The 22308-nt window shown below is 45.6% G+C and overlaps 1 protein-coding gene across 2 annotated transcripts; it reads left to right on the top strand.

Annotated features, from left to right (window-relative positions):
* Window positions 1-1961: 1961 nt before the first annotated feature.
* On the top strand, window positions 1962-21310 carry TRIM16 (tripartite motif containing 16). 2 transcript variants are annotated; one of them, XM_037165563.2, is made up of 6 exons: window positions 1964-2581; window positions 9932-10027; window positions 13386-13619; window positions 15582-15747; window positions 16220-16315; window positions 20355-21310. In XM_037165563.2, the coding sequence occupies exons 1-6, from the start codon at window positions 2099-2101 to the stop codon at window positions 20936-20938; spliced, it is 1659 nt and encodes a 552-aa protein (XP_037021458.2). In that variant the 5' UTR covers window positions 1964-2098; the 3' UTR covers window positions 20939-21310. The 2 variants fall into 2 exon arrangements, with proteins under 2 accessions (XP_037021463.2, XP_037021458.2); XM_037165568.2 differs by lacking the exon at window positions 13386-13619 and having other exon boundaries at window positions 1962-2581.
* The last annotated feature ends 998 nt before the right edge of the window (window positions 21311-22308 follow it).

A 22308-nucleotide genomic window follows, 5' to 3' on the forward strand; every position in this document is an offset into this window, starting at 1 on the left:
TTGGGCTTGATGGGGTTCAGAACAGGCCTCCCTAAGATGTGCCACTTTTGCATGTGAATTACTTTGAGCTAAAGGCAATGGAGATGGAGACCCTGTGGTCTCATAAGAAACTTTTACCTTTCCCTTAAAGAATTTAAATGTGTGTCCTTGCCCATAATTAAAGTTGCCACCAGGCAACTTTATGATCTATCTATATATCTATAGGGCAGGGCAAACAGCTGATACTGAACATATGCTCTTATTGTTCCCCTGTGAATGACCTCCAAGGTGCTTTGCCCCATCCTTAGCTCAGAGTGCCACAGATATAATTTTCCCTTTCTGTCTCTGAACTTTGCATGTACGTGAGGTCTTGTGCTCTCCCATATAGGCAGGGTTCCCATATATATGTATGTAATTAAATTGGGTATTTTCTCTTGTTTATCTCATGTCTCTTTGGATATAAGGCCGGCTGGAAGAACCTAGAATGGTAGAGAAACTTTTCTTCCTCCCCCATAGGTTTCTGCCTGAGTCAGTGTTTCCCAAATAGCTATTCTTCTAGATCTCATACAAACACTTGATGCCTATCCATTTGGCCCTTTGTTTTTAGGTTAACAAAATGAACCAATCAGTGTATTTTGTTCTGGAGGCTCAAGCAAACTCAAACACCATGTCTATAAACACCTTATTAAGTGGGTAAACAGTCTGTTTCCTGGCACATACCCCTCTTTAGAGACCTAGGGCAGGACATGTAACCTGGGAGGGTTGTCTGAGTGGAGCTGCCTCAAAAGGAGACAAGATCTTCACCGACCCTCCTGATCCTCACTAAATGCCCACTTGAAGCCTGTCTTCTGGGATGTGCAAGAAGATAATATGGAAAAGTCAGATTCAGAAACACAAGTTTTGTTCCTAGCTGCCTGGAGTCCAGTTCTACCAGAGGGGAATGCATGAATGGTTGTCCTATGACTGAAATCCTTATATTCGTATTTTTAAAAAATAGGAAAACTTAGTTCACTGTTGGTGGGATTGCAGACTGGTACAACCATTATGGAAAACAGTATGGAATTTTCTCAGAAAAATAAAAATTGACCTGCCTTTTGACCCAGCAATTCCACTGCTAGGATTATATCCTAAGAACCCTAAAACATCAGTTTCAAAGAACGTATGTAGCACAATGTTCATAGCAGCACAATTTACAATAGCCAAGAGTTGGAAGCAACCTAGGTGCCTGTCAGTAAATGAATGGATCCAAAAATTGTGGTACATATACACAATGGAATTCTATGCAGCAGAGAGAAAGAAGGAGCTACTACCCTTTGCAACAATATGGATGGAACTGGAAAGCATTATGCTCAGTGAAATAGGCCAGGGGTTGAAAGACAAATACCATATGATCTCACCTTTAACAGGAAGCTAAACAACAAAACAAACAAGCAAGCAGAATAAAACAAAGACACTGAAATAGAGAACAAGGGGACAGTGACCTGAGGGGAGAGGGAAGGGAATTTAAGGGAAAAAAAGGGGAGGGATTTGGAGGAACAAGTATGAAGGACACAGGGACAAGAACTAAGGGGGGGGGTGGTGGTGGAAATGGGAGGCAGGTGGGGAGCACTGGGCGGGGTGGGCTGGGATGGGAGAAATAGACAGAAAACTGTACTTGAAAAATAACTAAATAAAATTTTTTAAATAGAAAAACAAGAAATTTAGCCTGTCAAACCATGTGAAGGCTTTTTATAGCAGAGGTCAGGGATCTCGAGTCCTTCCCAGTGCAGCCAGCCACGGACACACATGGTCTTCCGCTAAGCCTATGGAGGGGCGAATGACTCACATAGGAATGGAGTTTCGGACTCTACCAGAGGAGAGGTCTGAGCCGGCAGGGACACGTCCCAAGCCGCATCCAGAGCAGAAGTAATCTCGCTGCCTGTTGCCACGGCAGCTGGCCCCTGTCCAAGCGCTGGGAGGAGTGGTGACTAACAGAGCTGCCTCCCGGGTTGAGGAAGCAGTGAAGTCCAGGGGCCACTGCAGTCGTCTGGGCGTGGTTCTCCCAGCCAGCTAGGGCTGCGCCTGTCCCCGCCCGGCCTAGAAGCAGAGGAAGAACCGCAGAGCCGGCAGAACCTTCCAGATGGCCGAGCTGGACCTAATGGCTCCAGGGCCACTGTCCCGGGTCCCCGCTCACTCTCTGGTTACTCTCAGCCCAGACTCTGGGTCAGACAGCCCAGCAGAGGCCGAGGACCGAGGCTCCCTGGAAAGCCCCCTGGGGGAACCCGAGGGTCAGGGCGCTGGCTCTGGTGGCGAGGGGGAGGAGGAGATCCTGTGTGACTTCTGCCTCGGGGCCAGCAGGGTGAGGGCGGTGAAGTCCTGCCTGACCTGCATGGTGAATTACTGTGAGGAGCACCTGAGGCCACACCTGGAGAACAGCAAACTGCACAGCCACCAGCTGGCGGAGCCGGTAAAGGACCGGGACCTGCGCACCTGCCCGGCCCACTACAGCCCGCTAGTCGCCTTCTGCTGCGCCGACCGCCAGTGTATCTGCCAGGAGTGTGGCCAGGGCGAGCACAAGGGCCACGCCTCAGTCTCCCTGGATGTTGCCCGTAGGGACAAGGAGGCGAGTGCTGGGCCCCTCTGGGAGAGGGAGGTGGGGAGCGGTGTGCCCAGGGAGAGGCTGTGCTGCTGCCGCAGCCCCGGGAGTCCTGCCTGGTCTCCTGTGCTCTGAGTTCCCCTGAGGAGAACTTTACCCTGGTACCCGGCTATTCTTCCAGCGTAAATATCCAGTTCATTTGGCTCAGAAACCTGAAGTAGGTCGCCCTGCCTCATCTCGGCCGCTGCCCCTGCGCCATCTCCTGTCGTGTCTGTCTCTCCTCCTTCTGGTGGTTTCCCACTATTTCTTCTTCAGCTTTCTGGAGTTGTTCGGAGGTCAGGCCTGAGGGGCAAAATCCAGGACAGGGCTGAGAGCCCGGAGATACTTCCCTCTGACTGGATCTGTGCAGCAATTAATGCATTGTAAACCTTAGCAGAAATTCAAGGGAAAAGAATCAGACCTTCCCCTTATTTATTTTTCTTCCCTCTACCCCAAACAAGAGAGATGACTAGAAGTGCCCCCCACTGAATTTAGGGGTGAAATCCAAGAGCTTGGAAGGACTAAGATTATATAGAGTTGGAATCCTACATCCAGGTACAATATCAAGGACAGCAAACTCCGGGGAAAAAGAAGTTCTTTATCAGATAGTGGTATCAGGAGAGACTGAAAAAAACCAAAAAAACCCCACCATGTGCATAGCCTGTAATATTATTCCCATCAGATAGCGAAGCTGTTTCTAGAACAACTAGCCCTACAGTTGAGAACCCAGAGTTCTTGGGAATAAATTTAGCAGCTCTGTCTGCTTTGTTTATCATACTTTAACTTTCCTAGAGCACTTGTTTTATTCTCAGTGGGAAAGTGTAGGTGACTTTTGTCCCACATTCCTTGGAGTCACACTCCTGGCAGGTCTCCTTTTGCATTTTGCATGGGGCAGTTTCACCCTTGGCCCAGGCTTCCTGGGCAGCAAAGGAAAGAGGCTTCTGGGAAGGGTAGTTGGCTTGCTAGGGCCTCACTCCCATGCTCCTCCTTAGGCACAGATTTTACCCCATGGTAGTGGGAATTATTTTGGAAAGCTGTGTAGTCCAGATGCCAGTGAGTCATTGTTTCCAACTCTGAAAGCCACTTGCTAACTGTTTCTAGGGTTTCCAGTGTCAGGGAATACCCCCCTTTCCCTAATTCTATAATGGTGAAGGGGCTCTGCGTTAATAAGTAGGCAGATCAAAGGAAAAAGTTCTGCATGATTGAGAAAATTAGTCTTCACTGAGCATTGCTATGTGTTAAATGCTTCCCATGGCTTTTCTCATCTGGTCCCTAAATAACTCATGAGGTTATGATCTTTTATCTCTGCCACGTTTGTCCAAACTTATACACAGGAGTCATGCACAGAGGAGTGAAAGGCTTCAGGGAAGCCACCTGCTGGAGGGACACGAGAGAAGGACCCCAAGATCACAATATTAGAACTTTACCTTTTTTATTTTGGTGCTAAAAACCTACTAAACGTGTAGCAGAAATATTAAGGCAAAGTGTACTGCTTTGCCCTTTGGATATAATATCTGAATTTCATTATACTTAACTGGAAAAGGGATGCATCCAGTTGTTGGAAAATAATCTACACCAAACATTGCAATAGATTATACCAGAAAAAGTTCTCCCTCCCATCCTGTATCCCTCATCCTCCCTCTTTGGAGGCAATGACCATCTTCTACACTGTCTCCCGTTTTCTTTAAAAAATGTTCTATGCCTGTAGCAGCAAAGACACAGTACGAATTTCAAACACAGCATAAACAGATGCATTACAGGGACTTAGGGTTACTATGATTCTGAGCAAGAAGACTTGTGCACAGCCTGTGTGGAACCCGAAATTCAGACGTCCTATGAGAGAACTGATAAGGTAAAATCAAGACATCTGGCTAAGGGTTCTAGGGTAGTTTTCAGTGCTGAAAGTGATCATGGTTATGAATACAGTGTGATAGCCCCAGACCCCAGAGTTTTGGAGATGGCCCCAGTTCACAAATTCTGCTTTCTGGTCTGCCTAAGAGCGTTCTTGCCCTTTCTACCCTGGGTCTTTGTTTTCAGCTCAGATGTTAAGTTTACCCTGTAAGTGGCAGCCACACTGTAGGTGGCTCTGCCAAACCTTAGAAGCCAAAATATTTCTTGCCAGGAGCCCAAGAGGACTAGCCCAGCAGATTCAATGCCCTGACAAGGCTACAGCTGCTACCAGCGTCATTTTGAAAGTTTTGTTAGACATAATGAAGGCTCTAGAAGTGCAGTGTTCCCTTCAGCTGGCCCAGGCCTGCTGGCATTGCTTGATGAAGGTCACTTTGGATCATGTTAAGGGCTAATTACTCAGGCAGGCACATTGTGCCTGGAAAACTGCAAATGTCAGGGTCAGCCACAAGGACACCAAGTGGCCGAGATCCTGCATTGGGTCCACAGAGCAACTTGTTTCTCAATTAGCCAAGTGAGCCTTTTCTGGAACTCCCACGGACTCTAGCTATGCCGGGGGCAAAAACTCTGAGTTTTGGCAGTTCTGGGTGTTCTTTGATTATTTTTTCTACTCTGTTGGACTCTTCCCAATGGGGAACTCAGCATGTCCCTTTGCTCCAAGCCTGCTTCCCAAGCTCCCCTCGCTTCTAAGAGTAGCTGGTCTTGACTCCTCTTGCCTCCTCTGAATCTCAGGCTGGCTGCTGCCATACAAATGTGCCCATGTGCATGCGTGTGTTATAAAACTGGTGCTCCTTCGGACTGCCTTCCCCTGAAGTTCTGAACTGAGAAATGCATATGGCTCTTGTTTTTCCTCAAGTTTATCAAACATTATGGAGTGCTTCCTATGGAGTAAGTGTGAGGCTACAGTGTCTGTCCTCAGGGAGTGTGGGCTCCAATGAGGAAGTCAAGGCACATTCCATGGCTCCTGGAACAACAAAGGGCTGGAGTAACACACTGCCACAGGTCAAAGGTGAGGACAGTTGTGGTGAGGGGTGAGGTCAGGGCAGGACTTGTGGAGGAGGGAGACTGATCCGGGCCCTGTCTCTGATCCTGAAGTTCATTAGTGACAGGCGGTTGCAGACAACATCAGCATTGGTTCCAGAGGTTTCAGAGCTCAGTGCTGCCCACCGACTGAGTCCCCATTAAGAACAGAAGCCAAGTTCCTGGGAGCCACAGGTGTTTGTGCATCTCAGGGGAGCTGTCAACCAGCATTGGTCACAGTCTGTTTGCTGGTATCCAGTAGGTAGGTTTTTCAAGGCCACTCAGGAAAAGAAGTTCTTCTAGAAATTTTGAGAATGGCCTTGAACTCAGTGTTATGTAACTTATTTTTTCTTAAACATTCTGCTGGACTGTATGTCTGCTGGACTGGTATGTAGTAGGTTCTGACCGATTGACTGAGCAAAGAAGTCAGATGTAGGCCAAAGGCAAACACTCAAGAAGGACCAACATCTCCTGGTTGGAAATAAAAAGGAACTAACACCATGTGGAATTTTCTTCCCTTATTTCATGCCCTATGCTTTTTCTATGTGAGTCTCTAACCTGGTTCCTGGCCACCACGCTCTGGGTTGCCACCTTTGCCCAGTAGATAGAAGCAGGGACAATTCTATTGATAATTCTTATAGCCTTACTCCAGAAGAGACACTGAATGATGGGTGTCTTCATAAAATCTTGATAAAGATTGTACAGCCAGTGATGGCAGGTCTTCAGGCCCCAAATAGGAAGCCTTTCACACATTCAGCACTCCCCGTGAAGTCAGCAGGACTCCCTGTGCCCATAGGCATGGAGCCATCTGTGTTCTTTGTTGCCACTGTTCTGCTTGCCCCTGGCCTGAAATGTACTTGGCTGGCATCTTGGGAAAACCTGAAGCCAGACCTGGAGCCACCCTATAAGTTCTTAGGAGGAGGAATAACTGGAGATACTGGTTTCCCAAAGTGGCCCCACCTTTTGTGGGAAGCAGGAGTGACTTCCTCTGGGGTGACTCCCTCAGAGAGGTCTCCATTAGACACTTAGGAGCCACCTTCTCCTTTTATGGTGGTTTGCAGAGATTGGAGAGAAGTCCCTCACTGGAGACTCTGGGTGTCCCCCTGTGGCTCAGGATCCTGCAGAGACTGACTGTGTCACCACATTGCCACATCTGTGCCTGTGGCTGGGATGTGCTGCTGGGGCTGCCTCCACCTTTAAACAAGCAGTTTGTGTTTCCTTCGCCTCCTCTGGGGCAGGTCACTGTGTAAGCCTTTTAGAGTAGGAGTCCACAGTTATCCTCAAATGGGGCTGACTCCCTCCCCTTCCACTCTCCCTCTTCACTCTGGGCAGCAGGTCTCAAGTGTCAGGACTGGGAGGCCACTGGAATTCCATCAGCTCTAGTCAGTGCCCCAGAGCCTGTGCCAACATGACCTGCATTCTGAGAGTGTCCTTGTGAGGTGAGTCCCCTGCCTGCCAAGGCTGACCTCCCTGGAAGGCCTGGAATTCCCTGGATTTCAGTTTCAGTGGGAGAAAGGAGGGACACTCATTTATAACCTCTGAGTTCTATTAGAGCACAATGACTCTCAGCTACAAATGCAGACATAACCTATTAAAAGCCATTAGAGCCATTCTTTTTCTTTTTTGCTGTCTCATGCCTTTGTGGAATGAGGAAAGTGACATGGCCTCTGAAGTTTTAAAAAGCTAAAGTTTCATGTCTTGGGACACTTTTTGGCAGAAAGTGCTTAGGGAGTCCCAGGAGGTAAGAGTGAAGCAGAGTCATAGGGTCAGAGTGGGTGTCCACCTTGGCTGGTTTGCTCTGCTGCCCCCAGGGTGTACAGGAATGTGTGATAGAAAGCAGCCATGCAGCAGTAGGAGTAAGGACAAGGACACAGTGATGGTGATGAAGGCATCACTGACATCAATGCAGTACTTCCAGTGCAGCAGTGAAGTTCCCATTAATACAGTTACCCTGCAAATGAGGCACTTTGGTTGTCCCCATTCCATAGGTGAAGAAAGGGAGGTCTGGATGGAGGAGGCTGGGATGTAGATTTTTCCAAAATCTCAGCAGCTAAGTAGAAAACCTGGGATGCCCACCATCAGCTCCAAGACCACGCTCCTTCTTTTTTTAATTTTTTATTGATTATGCTGTTACAGTTCTATTCCCCCTTTCATTCCCCTCCACCCTACCCTCCCATCCCCACCATTACCCCCCCCTTTAGTTTATGACCATGTGTCTCAAGTCCTTTAGATTCTATATTTCCCGTGCTATTCTTGCCCCCCCCCCATCTATTTTCTATGTACTGTCTATGCTACTTATTTTCTGTACCTTCTCCCCCCTTCTTCTCCTCCCACTCCCCTGTTGCTAACCCTCCTTGAGATCTTCATTTCTATGTTTCCACTCCTGATCTAGCTGTCCTTTTAGTTTGCTTTTGTTTTAGGTGTGGTTGTTAATAACTGTGAGTTTGTTGTCCTTTCACTGTTCATGTTTCTTTAACTTCTTTTTCTTCGATAAGTCCCTTTAACATTTCATATAATAAGGGCTTGGTGATGATGAACTCCTTGAATTTGATCTTATCTGAGAAGCACCTTATCTGTCCTTCCATTCTAAATGAAAGTTTTGCTGGATAGAGCAATCTTGGTTGTAGGTCTTTGGATTTCATGACTTGGAATACCTCTTTCCAGCCCCTTCTTCCCTGTAAGGTCTCTTTTGAGAAATCCGCTGACAGTCTGATGGGGACTCCTTTGTAGGTGACTGTCCTCTTAGCTCTTGCTGCTTCTAGGATTCTCTCCTTCATTTGAATCTTGGCTAATGTACTTATGATGTGCCTTGGTGTGTTCCTTCTTGGGTCCAACTTCTTTGGGACTCTCTGAGCTTCCTGGATTTCCTGGAAGTCTATTTCCTTTGCCAGATTGGAGAAATTCTCCTTTATTATTTGTTCAAATAAGTTTTCCACTGGTGGCTGTGCCTTTCCCCCTTCTGGTACCCCTATAATTCGAATGTTGGAGTGTTTCAAGATGTCCTGGAGGTTCCTAAGACTCTCCTCATTTCTTTGAATTCTTGCTTCTTGACTCTTTTCTGTTTGGCCATTATTTGCTTTCTTCTGGTCCACTCCATTGATTTGAGTCCCAGTTTCCTTTTCATTGCTATTGGTGTCCTGTGCAATTCCATTCATTTCAATTAGTTTCGCCTTCATATATTTGTCTAATTTGTGGCTATAATCAACCAGTTCTGTGAGGATCCTGATCACCAGTGTTTTAAACTGTGCATCTGAGAGTTTTGCTATTTCTTCATCGCTTAGATCTATGGGCTCTGGGGCTTTGAGATCTTCTTGCAACATTTTTGTTCTGGTCTGGCCCTTTAAGTGTGAGAAGCGGCGCCTTGGACTCCCAGGTCGCTGGGTTGTGACGCTTATGTGGGGGCGTGGTCAGAGCGGGGAAAGGGCGACCCCCTCTGCTGTTTCTCACAGCTGGGTGAGGATCAGCACCTTAGGTGGTTCTCCTGGGCCGGGCCACTCAGAGTCGCTAGGTTATGACGCTGTATGTGGAGGTGGGGTCAGAGCAGGGAAATGGCGGTGCCCTCCACTGCCGCTTTCCGCGGGGACCTGCAGGGCCCCGGTCCAACCGCCCACTCCCTCGCCTGTCCGCCCTCGCACAAATGCGCGACCACAGTCAACACGCAGCATCGCTCCCCGCTGTCTCCCTCGCGGTCGCTTGCCTGGTCGCTTGCTTGGTCGCTCACTAGGTCCAACCCTGCGCCTGGATTCCACGCGTCTGGATTCCGTGCCTGAGTCCATCCGACCGAGTTTTTCTGGGCAACCCCGCTTCACCAGCCGCTGTTTTCGCCCCTTACCGGTCAGGCTGAAGAATTTGTTGTTAACGGACTTCCGAAAAGTTCAATTTTCTGTGTTCTGGCTATGTTTTCTGTTGCTAATATTTAGTTGTCTCTAAACTTAGTTGTGTGAGAAGGCAAGGCACATCCACCTATGCCTCCATCTTGGCGGAAGTCCCCCCCCCATGCTCCTTCTTCACTGATTCTGGGTCAGATGGCCTGGGCTCAATTCCACTGTTGAATGTGTGTGACCTTGGATTAGGTGACTTCATTGTATCATCTGTAAAATGGAGATAATAACCTTTACCTAACATGGTGTGGTCAGGATGATAGGAGGTAATCCATATGAATGCTAAAAATGAGGACAAGCACAGCACGGTGTATGTGCTCCCTGTATTTTAGCCAATTCATGCTGAGTTCAGCTCCAGGAGGTGCAGGCATGCAGGTGACCTTTTGCACCTCCCTTTATAGTACTCTCAGCTGCTTCTGAGAGCAGCTTCTGAAGTCAAACTCTCCTTCCCATGGAAGTAAGTAGAGTGTGCTGTTGCTCCTGTGAGCACTGGACTCCTCCTCTTAACACCGTCCTTTCCTTTTCTTAGGCTGAGCTTTGGGGCACCCAGTTGGACCTGGAGCGCAAACTCAAGTTGAATGAAAACGCCATTGCTAGGCTCCAAGCTAACCACAAATCTGTTTTGGTAAGACTGGTCTGGGTCACCTGTCAGGCTTCAGTGCACCTGAGGGCTGCTGCAGGCTCAGCGTGGCCCAGCAAGGTTTTAAGATATAAGGCTGCAGCCTCCATGTCCATGGGCTACTTGGGGTCCCTCAGCAAATGAGAATTACAGGCACAGATAGAGTTGGCTACACTACTGGGTGGTCTCAACTTCCCAATGGAATTTGCTATGAAATTAGGTTAAGGTTCAAAACTGGTAAGTAAGTTACTTTTTCATATTATAGAATAGAAGTAGACTAGTCCTATAATAACAGCATTCTTATTTTTACATTTGTATGTGCTTTCTTGACCAGGAGAAAGGGTGTGGTGGAATGAGGGGGGTTAATACAGAGTTCCTAGAATTATACACAGTCTTGGGTTGTCCATCTTCATGTGGATGTCACCAGTCATATGTCCTGACAGCCGGGAGAGAGAGTTGAGGACTATTGGATTCAATAATGATGCTGTCTAGGTCAATGGTGTGCCTGGCTACCTAGTTTGAGTCTCTCTGATTTTATGACCACTTTCCACATAAACTCTAAGTAGACCCCAATAGTCCCACAAATGCTTTTCATTAGTGGCAAACCAATAGCCACCATTCAGCAGAGAATGCCATACACCTACCCCATGGCAGTGAATCAATCAATCAGAGGCATCATTCTTTGCATATCACGAATGTTTCTATCTCATCCATCTGTCCATCCATCCACCCACCTATCCATATGTAATGCATGTTTTCATTTCAACTTAAAAAATTTCTCCTTCTTAGTGTTTACTACTAACTAGCTACTGAAGGGTAAATACCTCTTTCTTATTCACATAATCTTATGAAAATAAGAAAAACAATTATCCATTTGAAAAACCTTCAGAAATTGTTGACTTCCAGGCTCAACATAATCTGGTGAATCACCACAGAGCACCTTGTTTTTACCCGATTCTTTCCTTTTTAGACACTTTGATTCTTATGCAGCTCTGTTCATAATTGCATGGTGACTGTGGGAGGTAGTTATCACACTGCCACCTGCAGCCAAAGGACACGTGTATGAGGGGCATGAAGACAGAGGAAGGTGATGAGACTTGTCTGTGAGGTTGGGATGGTTGTGCTATCAACCTGAGAGTGACTTGGTGTATTGACGGACATGTGTACCATCGTCTTTAAACCATTATGGTTGGTATTTGGGTATTTTTGTGGCCCCTCCCTCCCTTAGTATCTATTTGTCATCATTTAGGCAGTAAATTATACCCTTAATACACCCCATTTACATGCAAGGAAGAAATGTTTCTCCCTGGGAAGGCTGAGGAGTGAGCGGCTGCACACAGCAGCAGAAGGCCGCCTTTCTACCCCTCTCCCTCAGGAGGGCCTCAGGGCTTGGGGAGGGGAGGGATTGGGACCCCAAGTTTTGTCTTTAGTCTCTGAGCTTCATGGCATCGTGCTTCTCTGAGGAACCTACATGTCATCAGTATAGGGAGTAAGTGGATTCTGCTCCTTTCCCACAACACCTCTGGCAAAATCAACATTGCCTTACAAACCAGTGTTTGCAAAGCTCCCAGGACAGCAAACCTCCTAACACAAGAACTGATGGTTATGGACTCTCTTTCTGAAGACTGAATCAGAAGCCAGCCATGTACAGCTAACGAGTAACTCAGCTTGTTAGTGCCAATAGAAATTTCTTTTTCTTTTATTTATGTAATTATTCCCTTCCTTTCATCATACAGACCCCTTGCCCTCATCCTGTACTTGGGAAACTATTTGGGTTTCTCTCTGAGCTGCAGTTCTTTTTGATTCCAAATAAATGTTTGTTAAAGATAGGGAAATATATAAAATGAAGTCACTTTCAACAAGCTGCTAAAATTATTAATATTTCAAAAGCTGAGGCATGAGGAAATACTCTATTCTTATCTTAAATATTCTGGTAACTTAAAATTTTTAAACTTTCCAGTCCTGTGTCAACGCCTGGACACACATCTGGACACATATCAGACCTCCACATAAACCTCTGACCACCCTTTAAAGGACTTGTATGTCCAGGCCACCTAACATCCATGTGACATCTGTTATCCAGACCACTGAATGTTCCAGACTTCCCAGGATTCACCCTCTAGACCACCTGGCATTCACCATCTAGACTATCTAATTTCTGACTGACAACCTTTCTGGACCTATTGTAGGGCTAAGAGCACAGCACTAATTATTTGCAAGAATGTGATATTTTTCCTATATTTCAAGAACTCTTAACTACAGAAAAAAGAAATTTGTACTCTAAGAACTGTCAGCACCAGTACTTAAGAACTACCAAAGAGAAGAGGAAGTCATTTAAAACTTGGACTGATACTGTAAATATGCTCTGTGGTTGAATGCATTTACAAAGGACGTTCACCCCATGAGAGGACAGGGTCCCACATACATGAGTGCCATCATGTAAATCCTTAATGTTTTTCACATTGAGTTGTTTTGTATTTTATTTGATTGGAGCATTTCATTCTGCCAGGTGTGCTCATCCTGCAATGTGTGGGTATGTAGTCACCCACACACACCCTGAACATTTCGTGTCTGGTAGGACTCCATAAACTTACATGTGCTTTTGGCTCTGATGGCCTCAATAGGCAATTTAACCAGACATAATGACATGCTAAGGAAGGTAATTCATGCTATGAATTGTATAAGGAAGCCAAATTATTAATTGACCACAATAAATATAAGTATCAAGTACACCGAATACTTGAATTGCCCTAGTAGAAAACTTGGTTTGAGAACCATGAATAGCAAGCAGCCCAGCTATCAGATCTGGAAGGGGTCTCAGACACATACAATGCATTCTCTCATCCAGTGGACAGGAGACTAAGTTAAAGATGGGTAAGTAGCCCTGGTTGGTGTGGCTCAGTGGATTGAGTGTCAGCCTGCAAACTGAAAAGTTGCTGGTTTGATTCCCAGTCAGGGCACATGCCTGGGTTGTGAGCCAGGTTCTCAGTTGAGGGTGTGGGAGAAGCAATTGATCCATGCTTCTCATCGTTGATGTTTCTCTCCCTCTTTCTCCCTCCTTTCTTATCTCTCTAAAAATAAATAAAATCTTTTTTAAAAATATGGGTAAATAAATACTTGCATGCTGGAGAGTCAATATTTAATATGGGTAAATAAATACTTGCATGCTGGAGAGTCAATATTTTTTCCCAAGAACCCAGGATTCAGATGAGAATAAAAGCTTCCTTTTGCAGTATAAAATTGCTCCTTAATTTACAGGTTTATTGAGTTTACATTTTTGTGTGTTGAGCTGTGATAAAGTTGGACACCTCGCTAACAGGTTCTTCCTGTGTCCCCCTTGCCCCCACCTACCCTGGCTTACCAGGTGTCAGTGTCAGAGGTGAAGATGGTAGCTGAGGAGCAGTTTGGGGAACTCCTTGCTGCTGTGAGGAAGGCCCAGGCTGATGTGATGCTCTTCTTGGAGGAGAAGGAACAAGCTGCCCTGAGCCAGGCCAGTGGCATCAAGGCACACCTGGAGCACAGGAGTTCAGAGATGGAGAAGAGCCAGCAGGAGCTGGGGAGGATTGTGGCCATCAGCAACACTGTCCTGTTCCTGGAGGTACAGGTTTTAGGGCAAGGTGGAGGTGCCCATGAAGCTAAGGGCAGGGAACTAACTGGCAGATGAGATGCTGGACTGGAACTGCTCTCTAATAAATGGGGTGCACAAGGGGCCTTCTGGATAGAAGGACAATAGAGGGAGCAGGTGTTGATTCAGCAAAAGCAGGAGTACTGGAAGGGTAGGGAAGCCTTCCCAGAGCAGCAAGCTGGAACCAGCTCAGGACAGATGAGTAATACTCAAAGAGAAGTTTGCTCCAGAAGAGGTTTGGGAGAGCACAACTGATTGGAGGGACTAGGTGCTTTCCTAAGTGATGGGAGATGGGGCTGGCCAGGAAAGGCTGCCTTCTGACTGTGAGAGAAGTTTGCTTTTCATCAGGAAGTCACAGAAGTCAAGGGAGGACTTCTGATGGGGGAAGGGTGAGCTCGGATCAGTGTGGTTTGGAAACCACTTTGACAGCAGGAAGGAGGCAGACCTGGCAGGGTGAAACTCGACACCTGTCCCATGTGAGGGGCTGAGTGAGCAAGGCCTGGCAGAGGAGAGGGGACTTCTCATTGCAAGGTACTGTGATGTACTAAGGCAGGTGCTATTAGGGCTGGACCAGAGCACATGTAACTTGTAGGGAAGAACACTGACTTGGGCATTAATCCTGTCATCTTGGATATGTCTCTAAATAGCTCTGTAGTTTTTAGCAAGTCACTAAACTTCTCTGGGTCTCAAATTCCTTATTTATCAAACAGGTCAGAGTAAGTATTAGTTCCTTCATGGCTAATATTCCTAAATACAGGTAATTTTCTTGATTACATTTTTTTAAAAGTTTCTTCTAGTTACAACAGACATAAATGTTTATTGTGGAAAAACCAGAAGGGTATGAAGGAAAACAATTATGCAGCCTCCCACCACAGTTGTAATGAGGGAGAGAGAGAGAAGCAGAGACAAAAGACTTATGGAATGGCTTTCTACGAGTTCCTAGCTTGTCAGTATCAAAATGTGAAGAAAATATGAATAAAAATTGTCTTTCCATGTCATGAGTTCCTCGAGTATACAGATAATTTTTCTTTGTTTTGTTTTTCTTTTATAACTTCAACATAAAAACTTTAATATGTACCAAATCTATTTTAGTATAAGTTAACTTATTTATTTTGGTTAAAGATCACTTCCTTTCCCTCAATTGTTTCCAGTTGAAACGACATGTATTAGATAACCTATTTTTTCTCCTGCTGACTTCAAATGCTTTTATCATGTATAGTACAAACTCTATATAGAGTTTTAAAATGTTTCTCTCTCCCCTCTCATTGGTTCTCTCAACAATCTGGTTTGGACTTTTTCTCCCCTCTGCTGATCTATCTCACCATCTTGTTACCATTGTTTTCATCACTAAGTTTTATGTGTATCCAGTCTGCTCTTCAGTGTTTCAGTTGCATTTGAGTTTTGATAATAATGTGTTACATCTGAAAGCAACCTTTCCTGGTCATCACATTGCTTTGAAGCACAATTGGCTTACTGTGATTACCTATTTGGAAACACATTTCAAACTCTAAGTCACAGTAGAAGAATTGGAGAGAGCGGTGATTGACAAGGAAAAGGCAGCAAATGCTTCTGTCTGAGGACTTGTGTTTAAATTATTTAAAAAAAAAGTCCTGAGGATATGCATAGCAGGAATGTTACCTCCATTTGGGCTATTGGCACAGAATGTTTTTGGGTTTTGGTCCAGGCTGGGCTGTGTATTGGAGCTGTTCATGGACATCTGGTGCCTTTTGATTTTTAAAAACACACTTTCCCATTTTGCAAAAATAAATGTTTTCTATGATGTTAGACCCAGAGCTAGACACATGACATACTTTCTTTGGGAAGTACACATCACCACCAACCCATTTTACAGCTGCAGAGAGTGAATGAAAAAGGCAGCCCAGTTTAGGAGATCCAGAAACCAGGGCAAGTGCTGCCATGTTCCCTTTTCTGCAGGAGTACTGCAAGTTTAAGAACACCGAGGACAGCGCCTTCCCTAGTGTTTACATTGGACTCAAGGACAAGCTCTCTGGCATTCGCAAGGTCATCATGGACTCCACTGTGCACTTGGTGCAGTTGCTGCACAACTACAGGAACAAGCTGGAGGAGTTTGCAAAAGAAGGTGAGAAGCCTCCTGTGGGCTGTGCTATGTGTACCTCTCCAAGTGGTCCACAAGGAAGGTGAGAGAAAGAGCGAGGGGAGGAGGGTGAAATCAGGGGTACATCTCATTTTCAAAGCCATCCTCCGGCTAGACTATGTTACTAGTGGGCACATCTTGATTTCATTTTATGATTGAGACCCAAGGGTGAGTTAGTTGCATCTTGCAATTGGCTGGCATTTCTATGTTTGGCTTCTCAGATTGCTAATGCTCATGCTTTTAAGTAAAATCCAAGTCAGTCTGGGATCTTTTTCAGCCTATTTTGCTTTATCCATGAGAGAAATGCAGCCCAGTGAGCATGGTTCCTCAAGAGGTGACTAGGTTTCAGCCTCACCTGCCTCCAGGAGACCTGGGGAAGAGTAGCTGTGAAGACCTGCTTCTTACGTTCTCCAGACCACCTGGGCAGGTACGCATTCACACCTCTCTGATTTTCTAGAAGAGTATGACATCAGCACTCAAGTGTCAGCTGTTGTTGAGCGCAAGTATTGGACCTCAAAACCTGAGCCCAGCACCAGGCAACAGTTCCTCCAATGTAAGTTGTGAACAGCTCTCTTTTCCTTAGTTACTGATGTCAGTGTAATACTTTGCTGAAGCAAGAATACCATCTTGCACATAGGGTTCAGGTTCTTGCAGTCTTGGTTTATCCCTACATGGTACATTTTTTAAAAATTAATTGCAAAATGTTTAATTCACTTGAAACAATTTCAAACTTACAAAAACATTGCAAGAATAGGACAAGGAATTCCTATATACTTTTCATCCAACTTCTCTAAATGTTAACACTTTACATAATTACATTACATTGAGCAAAACCAAGAAATACAGTGCTACAAGTTGTTGCTACAGTGCTACTAGTTGTTGCTACAGTGCTATTAGCTAATCTACAAAATTTCACCCAGTGTTCCAGCCAATGTCCTTTTTTTGGCCTAAAGTCCATTCCAGGGTCACAGATATTTCCATGCCTCCTTACTGTCCCCCAATCTGAGTGTAGTCTGAGTCCTTCTTTGTCTTCTGTGACCTTGGCACATTTGTAGAGCCTGGCCAGTTACCAAATTGTTCCCTGGCAAGTCTGGCTGGGCCAGAATTGCATAGCCCATCATTCTGTCATTATGTGGCATTGAGCTAGTCTTTTAGCATTATTAAAAACACTGTATTTCCAATTGGTACTTCACTATGGTTAATAAGCATGGAGATTTCATCTGCTAGTAGAGGAAGGATAGCACCTGTACATTCAAGGCTAAATTTTTATGGCATTTAGCTAATTCATCTTTTGGGGACATGCATTGAATAATGCTCCTAATTGTTTCTGGAGGTGACCAGTTGAATGATGAACTCTAAGTTCCCTCTTCCTCCAGTTATTCCATGTAGCCTCAGGTTCTGATGCCAACCTGCTCTTCCTGCCACAGCCCCAACTTTCCTAGGACCTCTTGGTTCCCACAGTTTCCATTATTTATTCTTCCCCTCTTCCTGACAGACGATCATCTATATATCACAAACAGATATAATTAGTACAAGAAGCCAAACACACTTTATTCTTAACATCAAATAAAAATAACATGATATCCTATTATAATCTATTCTCTTTTGAATGACAAATATCTTTAAATTTTTTTAATTTATTTATCTTTAGAGGGGTAGGGAAGGAGAGAGGGAGAGAAATATCAATGTACAGTTGCCTCTCCTGTGTCGCCTGCTGGGAACTGGCCTGCAATCCAGGCATGTGCCCTGACTGGGAATTAAACCCCAATCCTTTGGTTCACTCAATCCACTGAGCTACACCAGCCAGGGCAACAAATATCTTTTTGTACATACAGTACTCACTTTTTCTCTTTGAGCATTGTTCTGAATCTTTAACCTTATATAGCCTCAGATTTTTTCCCTTTTCAAAGTTCTGGGGCTCAAATTGCCAACTTGACCAGCTGAGATTCTTGTACACTGGCCTCTTTCTCCTTTAAACATTGACATTCTGCCCATGACGTCCCTAAAAGTATCATTGCTTGCTGGAACAAACCGAATGTTCCAGATGCATTCTGGTTTTCTTGTTTGAGAACATGGAATAACCTGTCCTCTTGGGAGTCCTGGGTCTTCTGAGTTGAGAGGAATGTTGTTGCTCAATATCTGATGCTAAGGATTGCCAAAGGAGCTGGTGGTGGGCACAGGCACTGTTGGGGTCACTTTTAGTGGCAGCTGCAGGTGGTCCTCCATTTATACTTACTTCTCCTTTTAACTTTGTGGACTGCTGTGTCCTTGTTTTCTTCCAGGATATGGTCTCATTGACTGCTAAGAATTTCTCTTACCAAAAGAATTTGGAAAGCTCCTGGGTGAACTAAGTTAATTTTTTTTAATTAATGGATTTTATTTATTTATTTTTATTTTATTTATTTATCTTTAGAGGGGAAGGGAAGGAGAGAGGGAGAGGAACATCAATGTATGGTTACCTTTCATGTGTCCCCTGCTGGGAACTGGCCTGCAGGGAACTGGTCTGCAACCCAGGCATGTGCTGTGACTGGGAAAAATTAATGGATTTTAAAACAGCCCTTAATATGTTAATTCATTTGGCAAGGATATTTTGTGCATCTTCCCTGGACGGGAACCTTAGGATAGAGTCCCACATAAAGTGTTCATCTTCCAAATAAGAAGGAGGACAAGCATGAGACAAACACACAAGTAGCTCATTACGATGCTTACCAAATGGTTCCCTGATGCTTTAAAAAGCCACGGTTCTCTGAGAGTCAGCGATGGGAGTAACTCAGATCAAGGAGCTGCTCTGAGGACATGGGCTCCAAGCTGTGGCCTCAAAGGGCCAGTAAGAATCAGCCAGGTTCAGGCTGGAGTGACAGATATTGTGGAGGGAATGGTCTGTGCCAAAGTCCTAAAGTGGGTTCAGTGTTGGGTGAGTCTGAAGTTAGGGTGTTGGAGTGTGGTGATCAAAGGGGAGAGGGCAGGAGACAAGGCCAGCAACAGGCCGTGTAGGCCAGGGCAAGGGGTCACTGCTTCATCCTAAGAGGAAGGGGCACCATCAAAGAGCTGTACGCTGAGCGACATGATTCACCTTCACTTACATCCTGAAACAAGCAACATGACTCTATCACGGGGAAGGTACAAAAAGGGAGTATGGGAGATCAACATAACCATCATGGAGCCTATTGCCCTAGTCTGGGTGAGATTGGAGGTGCCTTCAGTGGGAGGTGAAGCAGTGCCCTGGAGAGAAGTCATTGGTACCTACAGGGCTTGCTGATGCCTGTGTGTGTGAGGAGGGACAAGGCAGGGGTAAGGTTGAGGGAAAAAGAAATGTCAAAAGTAGCTTTAGTGAGATTTAAGCAGCTGGGTGCATGGTGGTACTACCATTTTCCAGGACAGGAAAGAGATGTGTGGGGATGACTTCAGAGTTCACCTGGCTAAATGTTGGTCAGTTTTTAAGTGGATCAAACATGAGCACATGAAGGCCTATTCCCCCAAATGCTTGCCAACACTAGGTAGAGCTGTGTCTGGTTGTCAGCACGTACTTGTTGAATGAATGAAACAGTGAATCAGTAGATTTTACTCCTTGATTCAGTTCAGCAAATAATACAGGCAATGCCAAACAATTTTGATCTTCAGAAAGGAAGGAAGTGAAATGACTTGTTAAAAAGGGAGGAGGTGATTGGGACAACTGTAATAGAATAACAATAAAATATTTAATTAAAAAAGGGTCTAGGACCACTTACAGCATGTGTGGGGGGTCTCCCCAACAAGCAGTCCTCCACAGCACCAGTTGGGTGTCCCACTGTTTAACTTAATTCTGCCACTGTCTACAGGTTAAGGCCTCAGTCCCAGGAGACTGCCCCACACTTCAGATGCCAGTCACAAGGAGTAGGTTCATCACAACTTCTGTACAACCCAGCTACAAATTGGAGGTTCTCATGACCCCATCCTTGGTTGCATTAATTTTTTAGAACATCTCACAGAACTCATGGATATACTTACTTACATTGATCGGTTCACTAAAGGTTATGATAAAGGACACAGGTGAACAGCCAGATGTAAGGATACATAGGGTTAGGTCTGAGAGGGTCTTGAACTCAGGAACTTCTGTCCCCATGGAGTTAGGGTACATCACTTCCCAAGGTGGAAGTGTTTACTCATCTGGAAGCTCTTAGAACCCCTTACAAATGGGATTTTTAAATGGAGCTTCTTCATGCAGGCATGATCAGTTAACTACATTTCCCTCTCCACTCTCTGGAGAAGTGGGAAGAGGTGGGGGAGGCACTGAAAATCCCGTTTCTAATCAGGGTTTGGTCTTCCTAGTGACCAGCCTATCCAGAAGCCCATCCAGAATCTGCTCATTAGAACAGAAAACCTTTCAATTGCACAGGAAATTATAAAGGTTTTAGGAGCTCCGTGGCAGGAAGGGGAGGGGGTTAGGAACCAAGTACATATTTTTCATTGTAACTTACAATATCACATTTGTGTTCCCTGTCTTCTGGTTTTCACCCACCTGGGAAAACAGAGAACAGAGAGATAGATATTTTCTCATACTTTGGAGGCTGGTCAGGTTTGACTTACTCTCTCTGACTTGTGTATCTCCTCAGATGCATGTGACATTGCGTTTGACCCTGACACAGCACACAGGTACCTCCGGCTGCAGGAGGAAAATCGCAAAGTCACCAACACAACGCCCTGGGAGCATCCCTACCCGGACCTCCCCGGAAGGTTCGTGCACTGGCGGCAGGTGCTGTCCCAACAGAGCCTATACCTGCACAGGTACTACTTTGAGGTCGAGATCTCTGGGGAAGGCACCTACATTGGCCTGACCTGCAAAGGCATTGACCGGAAAGGGAAGGAGCGCAACAGCTGCATTTCTGGAAACAACTTCTCCTGGAGCCTCCACTGGAATGGGAAGGAGTTTGCAGCCTGGCACAGTGACACGGAGACCCCACTCAAAGCCAGCTCCTTCTGGAGGCTGGGGATCTATGTCAGCTTCCAGGGAGGAATCCTCTCTTTCTATGGCGTGGAGCCTGATGCCATGACTCTGATTCACACATTTGATTGCAAGTTTTCAGAGCCGGTCTACCCTGCCTTCTGGCTTTCCAAGAAGGAAGACACCGTGCGGATTGTGGATCTGAGAGAGGAGCTTGAGAAGCCAGCATTGACCTCAGAGGAGGCTGCTCCCTAAACTCTGGTATCCACATCCCAGACTTTGCAAACCACAAGGTAGTAAGTTGCCTTCTGAAGACAACCTGGGGGCAGAACTCTCTACCAGGGTTCACTGACTTTCGAAATCCCAGGGGTCTGTGAATAAAGAGATGAGCCTCTGGCTTCTCCCTTTCGCTCCATGCTGTGCTGTTCCTCATGTTTGTAGTTATCTTCAGGTGAAGGCCACCTTGAGTGATGCTTGAGTCTCTTATTTTTGATATTCTCCTGTCTGATCTTGTGAACAGCAGCACATTGGGCTCAGAATAGCTAACCAGGAATCTTCAGAGAGATCAAAAAGATCACAGAGGAATCATAATAAATTGCTAACTTTATGCATTTCCTATGTCCCAGACACTGTTTTGAGTGCTTTCTGTTAATCTCCTTCATATAGTCCCATGGGCTATTGTTCGTATCAGCCCCAATTTGCAGATGGGGAAATGGTGGCCTGGGGGAAAGTTAACTTGCTCAAGGTCACTGGAGTCACATGGTGACTGAGTGACAGAGTTGGGGTTCAAACTTGGAGGCCTGAACTTTTGAACTTGGAAGTCTGTTATTGGACTTTTCATCACTGTACCATGCTGCATTCCTCATTAGATTGTGGGTGTTGCATGTAAGGGAATGAACTATATGTTGAATTATTCTCATGGAATCAGAGCCTCCTAAACTGTCAGTTTGCCAATCGTCTCCGCAGGCCCCACATCTCATGGGGCAATGCAGCAGCAGAGAGCTCATGCCTCCATTTCGGAAACAGCAAGGATTATAAGAAATGTGCTAGTGCCATCCAAGTCCTAGTTCTCATGAACTCTGGGAAGGGTCTCATTCCTCTCTTCCTCACCTGGAGTAGATGAGCTTGTCTGATTTCTCCTTCAAAGGCCAGTTCTTCGAGTATTGAAGGGTGGTTCTCACAACATATCTTCCCAGGATGTTTTCACATGGTATTTCCCTCTTCTTGTTTTCACACGTTATCTCCCACTTTCCAGATCTTTCACTCCCCTGGTCATTTCATCCTCCTTTTCACAGATGTGCTCCATAGGGTGTATGATGAGCATTCGGTGAGCCTTTAGGTAAATGGCAAACTGTCTTTAAATTAGTTTCTGAGAACGTAGCCTGGAGCCCCTGTAAGAAACACAGCTTGTGGTTCTGTGTCAAGGCAAATCTGTGTACCCAGGCCACTGTTCCCCTGGAAAAGGGGAGAATGAGATACAGAAAGCACAGCTGTGATACTGTGATTTATAATAAGGAATACATTGTTGGTTCCTGGCCCCCAAGTTCCTGGGACAAAGCTCCTGAAACCCTTGAAATTTCCTAAGTGGTAAGAGCACTAGCAGCATCTTTTGTTCTAACATTTTT

Source organism: Artibeus jamaicensis, unplaced genomic scaffold, assembly GCF_021234435.1.
Source record: "Artibeus jamaicensis isolate MK-2021 breed Jamaican fruit bat unplaced genomic scaffold, CSHL_Jam_final contig_781, whole genome shotgun sequence".
Taxonomy (NCBI): Eukaryota; Metazoa; Chordata; class Mammalia; order Chiroptera; family Phyllostomidae; genus Artibeus; species Artibeus jamaicensis.